Here is a 6,200-nt window from a genome sequence, read left to right on the forward strand (position 1 = left end):
GATGTAAAAACGAGCGTTCTTGCTCATTTTGCTTCGGAGAAACATGCAAAACGGGACGGAAAACATGAAATTTTGCAATAATCTTGCGCCACCCTGGCACAAAACGACGATCATTTTTCTAATTTCATAAACAACAGAAGACTATTTCTTCTACATACAAGTTGAGTAAGCGTCATCTTCTGGGTTTAATACACTTTCGCCGAAAGTTCGCTTACTCTTCAAAAGAGAGAATATTTGGTATTTTAAGAGCGTCACTTCCTTATATGAATTAATAGAGAATATTCACATTTTTTTTTCTCAATATGGAACTGAATATTTCCGAAGTATTTACATAAGAGGAGCTTTTGAGGCTTTTTAAGAGGGAAATCATAGATATTTCCCCAATTGCACTACTTACAAACGCCTTTTTCCGCCCCTGAAACTGTTACCGATATACAGGGTGGTTTTTTAGTGCGACAGAGTCCATTATTTCCGATGGTGTTGAACTATCGAAAAATAGTTTCATATAAAAGTTGTTGCAGTGCACAAAGCGCGCAGATTTTAAAAATATCTTATATGATACAGAGTGTCTCAAAAAAGCGAGGCAAGATCAAAGTGTATTTTTTTTTAAATAGAACTACCCATTTTGCATTAGCTCATGGAATGTAGCTTGAAACGCTGCATATGCACCGTAAATTATTTTTTTCTTACTTGCGGAGTTGGCAGATTATCGCCATTTTAGTAAAATTTTGCTTAAAAACATGGTATCTAAAAGTTAATTGTACCTTTAGTTCACCTTACAAAATCTAACAAGTTTTTGGAATTTTTAGATAAAATGACTTATAACTTGAAAAGGGTTGATTTCACAGCTTAAAGTGTAAATGCAAATTTATGACTTTGTAAATTGTCTATCTAATGACGTATTAATATACATGTCCTTCCATTTGAAAAACAAAAGTTATATTGCGATAAAAAGTTTTAGATTGAAGTCCACATTGTTAACACCCGGTACAATGTATTGATACTTTGGTTCAATAGACTTATTAACGGATCTGTGGTGATTGGAAAGACGTATTTTTTTGTATCTTTAACTGCTTTTTTGGCGTCTACAATTAATTATTAGATACACTGTTTTTAAGCAAAATTTTACTAAAATGGCAATAATCTGCGAACGTCGCAAGTAAGAAAAAAACAATTTACGGTGCATATGCAGCGTTTCAAGCTGCATTCCATGAGCTAATAAAAAATGAGTAGTTCTATTTAAAAAAATGCACTTTGATTTTGTCTCGCTTTTCTGAGACATTCTGTATCATATAAGATATTTTTCAAATGTGCACACTTTGTGCGTCAACAACTTTTATATGAAACTATTTTTCGAAAGTTCAACACCAACGGAAATAATGGACTCTCTCGCACTAAAAAAACCACTATGTATGAAATAATTAAGTCTTTTATAATCGGTGCAGCTTAAAAAAGTGCCTCTAAACCCTCCACTTTTCAGTGCCAAACCGAGATCCTCGCCACTTAACTGCAGTATTGCAGGTAAATTGTTAAATAGAACATTTGAGCGCATCCTAATGAAATTAAACGTGCGGTTATTCATAATAAAACTGCAATTTCAAGCATGCGATATGCCGCAAAAGCTGGCGTTCATTCGACCTGCAACTAGACACCGGAATGTCCGCAATTTATATATAAAATCTAATTAGAGACGAAACTGCAAATTTTTGTTATTAAAACTATGACTAGAAAGAATTCAATAAACCTTCTATTCTATCCAACGGTTTAATAAGATCAGGAGCTCGTCTGAAAATAGAGTTAATCTAATCCTGTTAGCATTTAAACTTGTGTGTTCTTAAGCATTAAAGCCTTAGCGAGCCAACTGTCAATAACGCTTAGTCTATTTTATCTGGAATTTCCATTTGGGAGGCAAAGTTCGCTTTTAATGTGCCCGGAGCTGTTATGCTGGAAAAGGGGAAAGCGTCATAGGCTAATTAGAATCGATAGTCGATTTTCAGGTAGAAACAATGGGAAAATTGTTGTTGCGCTTATCCGGTTGTCCGTGTGGGCTGAAGAATGGCATTTTTTTACAGGAAGTTGAAGAAGAGGAGGAAGAAATCGAGCAAGGAGTAGGCGATAAAGGATCCAAAGGGTCATCGGAAGGAGACGGAACCACAGGCAGTTACTCCAGCTTGGAAGATGATGAAGCAGAAAGTGATCAGCTTTCCGCGCTTGTGGCGAAATACCAAACTGATAATGTTAACTTCGGCAACGGGAATAAAATCTGTAAGTTTTTAGCGCTGGAAACACAACCGATTTCATTTCCCATTTATGGCCAGTTAAAACCAGACATTCAAACTGTGGAAAAGCTTTCAAGCGTTATCGGATTACAGAAAATGGAACATTCCACTCAACTACCGATTAAAACCAAAGCTCCGCCCGAAATTGTTATTTTACGTTTTCATTCTTCACAGCAAGTGCCTGTATTATAGTGTGCCACTTGCATTTGTCAATAATTTCGTCATCTGTTGGTAAAATACTTTTAATGGAGCAATGGAAGAACTTGTGTGCTTATTATAGTGCTGCTATTTAGCGACGTAAAGGCTTAAATAAAATATGAACCCTTCAGGCAAAATTCTTGAGGAAAGCTACAGAGCCTAAATGGCTTTAGCGCCAAATGTCTTAAAAATGTATTAAACAAACAATGCAAATTAGGGTTTTTTCCGGTTTGGTTGGCGAATAAATGAATCTAGAAAGCCAGTCACAAATCAAACTAAACGTACAGGTAAACATCGACTTGGTTCAAACACATTTGTTATTATACGTGTTAGTTGCCAGCAGAGCTTGGAATAACTGAAATCCCGGGTGAAATTAACCGCTACATTTTATACGTTCCTGATAAGATTTAATGGATTTATCCCAGCCAGGGAAACGGTGGATCGCTGCCGTTAAGGTGCGGGAAATCATGGAAACGAGATGTGCGATAATGGAAACTTTCATCATTTCCATGCGCGACAAATAAATGTAACGAAGTGTTATTTCCCGAGAAAGATTGCATTCATTTCCGACCTATCATGGACATTTAGGAATGCTAGAATGATTTTGAGCCGATTTTTACCATTCGGCTACTTGCTGTTTTTTTCCTACACAGTTTGCAACTTTAGCCATTAATGTGGAACTCTCCAAGCCGCTAAACTGTGTTTGAAAGTAGCACAAACTCTAAGTGCAAAATTAAGGAATTTTTGTTTTTATCTCAGACAAACAATTTTGAGCGTGAAATGCCTTTTCTTCTAACTGAAGAAACCACAAATCGTACATAATGACACAATTGCGTTACAAATAAATTTAAGTTTAATTTTCTTTCTAGGTCCAACAACCCACCATGCATCCTCCAACACCTTTCTAAATGGTAAGAACATTCCAGTGGATAACTGCGCTTCTGATCGCGGGCTTCAAGCTCAGAATATCCATTTTATGACCAGCTCAGACTCAGAGTCACCAACCGAACCATGCCAAACTGTTGCCATGCTCAGAGCCAGAGTGGTGCCAAATAACGTGTAATATTCCAGAGCCGGTTTTTGTACTAATTTATAATTATTTCCGTTTATGCGTCACCTTTAACTTCCATATGTATAAGAAAAAATACAAATGACACTTAAAAAATACATTTTTCAAAATATTTGGTTTTACTGTCATAGACAAAGTTAATCGGATTTTACGGACTAATAAATTAACTTTTTAAAATTATCGTTTAATCAGTGACAATATTTTAGTTTCAATTTATTGCACATGAGAGGGTGATCCATTTTTTAAATCGAGAAAATGTATGAAACGAAAGTGCTTCGCTTTAAATCTATCGGGTATAAAGTTAACGATCTTATACAACAATTTCTCGCATTGTTTTCTGGACCGGATGCTAAATCTTTCGCCAAATCTGACTGAAAAGAGAAATGAAAATAAATGTAAATGCCGAAGGAAAAATATACCTACATACAAAAATATGTATGTACCAGAAACGGATGAAAACTGAATGAAAACGTCTTAATTCAAAGTATAAAAAGGTCTTAACCGTGCATTAGATGGAATTGAAGACAAAATTAAAATATGGATAAATCAAAAGCGACTACTATAACGAGATTGACTTTATTGATGATGGTATCAAAAGGAGTAAAACACATTCAAGAACGATTAACACCGAAAGGATGAAAAAAAATCGTTTAAAACGCTGTGATAAGATCGCAGAAATGAAGTGCGGTTGTGGAATAGTTCAAATAAAAACTTGTTTTTTTTTCTACGATTAGCATCATGGAGCGTTCATAAGCGAAGCAAGCTATTTCCGAACCTTCGATCGATTTTAGACGAATCCCGGATTAAAAAATTTATTGCTATGTTTAAAAGTACAAAAACCGAGCTTTTAATATTAACTCACCCAAATGCCACACATAAAAGCTTTCTCTAACGCAATATTTTCCCATTTAAAATATTTAAACATTTTTTAAACCATTTATCTTGCCAACGATATCAAACACATCTTCAAGGCAAGAAGAAACTCACACTCTTCTAAAACTAGTGGGTTTTTTGGCCGGAAAATTGAATTTCTTCCTGACGTTTCGCAAGCACGAGTGGTTTGCATCTTCAGAGGTGGTTTGCTTGAACGCTGAAGCTTACACTGTTATGATCAGGACAGTGTAAGCGTTTTTAGGACGGCCTAAAAACCCACTAGTCTCAAGAAATGGCCTCGAAACACACACCGCTCTATTTTTGTGCAAAGTTTTTCTTTGATGGCAAAAATATACTAAAGACTCAATTATTTGGCTGGACAGTTTTTGATTTTTCGGCCAAATTACTGCACTTATTTAACTTCTACGCCAAATGCATAAACTGCTTTAGCAGGTAAAAGAACTGTCTAACAACAAATAGGTTGAAAATTGCTTATTTCCTTTTTCTTGCGCCAGTGTGAGTTTTAAATGTGGTTAAAGCAAACACATTTGATAGCATCCCTACACCCATCCATTACCAAGAGATCATATCTTTCATGCAAGCAAAACTTAACCAACTGGGCATCCATTGTGATCTTTTATCGCAAAATCTACTTTCTGCTATAAAAATTTGTTAAATTTCACAAAACTTTACAGCCAAAGCAAGACATTTTCAACAGATCATTCCACCGAAATCATTCCGTTTTGTAAGTAATGAAATTGATAATTATACAATAATGAGAAATCAGAAAGCTATAGGTTGATGAAGATTGCGCCAAACATGATTCATCTGAAAAATAGTTCCGATAATAACTGGAAAAGTCCAACACTATGGGCAAGATTCACTTTTTAACGTTCACATTTTTTAAACATCTGTGTATGAAACTGTGTGAAAAACCGTGAAAAAACAATTAAAACCAATTCACGCGTTTTACCTGAATACTTAGATATATGAAGAAGTTTGGTAGAGATAGAAATGATATCTATTATATTTTAAATATCTCCTAGATTATTAGATCAGATTAGAAAGTAATATAACTCTTGAGAAAGCTACTATGTAACCTTTAAAGTGTCTTAGTGGTACCCTGATAAAATCAAATATTTTGTAATGCGAAAATTCAGATCTTCGTGTTACGTGTGTGGTAAATTAGAAAACTATTGTTGTAGTACCCAATGCATCAGTGGATATATTTTTGTATTTTTTGTAGGTAGATTTTTAGAAAGTGAAAGGGTTGCATCCCAAATTTTTGTTAATCGATTGGAGGCGATCTGAAAAGCGAAAAATTGACCAGATTTTCTAAGAACGACTGATATCCATTGCTTTTGCTACGTACATTTAACGGTGCCCATTTTCAATTTCATACATTTACTGATTAAAATGCAACTCTTTCAACGGTAGAACGTCATCGACCAAACAAAAGATTTTGTCCCTAAAGTAATACTATTTGAAAAAACTTAGTTATAAAGACTGAATGTTTTCTTAGAACATAGAGATAGCCACAGACATATCTCACCACAACTGAAGATTTTAGTTTGGGATAGAACTATTAAGGTAGCAAATTACCTAATAAGATAATAACGCGTTTACTAACCAGTACAAGCTGTGAAAAAATGTAAAAAAACACATTTTAGGTAGAGGCGTTGACCAGTTGTGGTACTATCCAAGTACCTACTTAAACAACAGAATACTATTAAAACAGTCACTGGTTATATCTAAGAATAACGATAATTAAAAGACGTTTT

The 6,200-nt window shown here is 34.8% G+C and overlaps 1 protein-coding gene across 1 annotated transcript in view; it reads left to right on the forward strand.

Moving 5' to 3' along the window:
- The window catches only part of LOC109544325, a gene marked incomplete in the record, with an annotated part of 20,810 nt that overhangs the window by 13,890 nt on the left and 720 nt on the right, over positions 1-6,200 (forward strand). The window contains 2 exon segments of the mRNA XM_048661531.1: positions 2,073-2,265; positions 3,347-6,200. Coding sequence (XP_048517488.1) covers positions 2,073-2,265; positions 3,347-3,540 — 387 coding nt within the window.

This window comes from Dendroctonus ponderosae, unplaced genomic scaffold (genome assembly GCF_020466585.1).
Source record: "Dendroctonus ponderosae isolate FM_Combo_2020 unplaced genomic scaffold, Dpon_F_20191213v2 Dpon_F_20191213_1, whole genome shotgun sequence".
Lineage (NCBI taxonomy): Eukaryota > Metazoa > Arthropoda > Insecta > Coleoptera > Curculionidae > Dendroctonus > Dendroctonus ponderosae.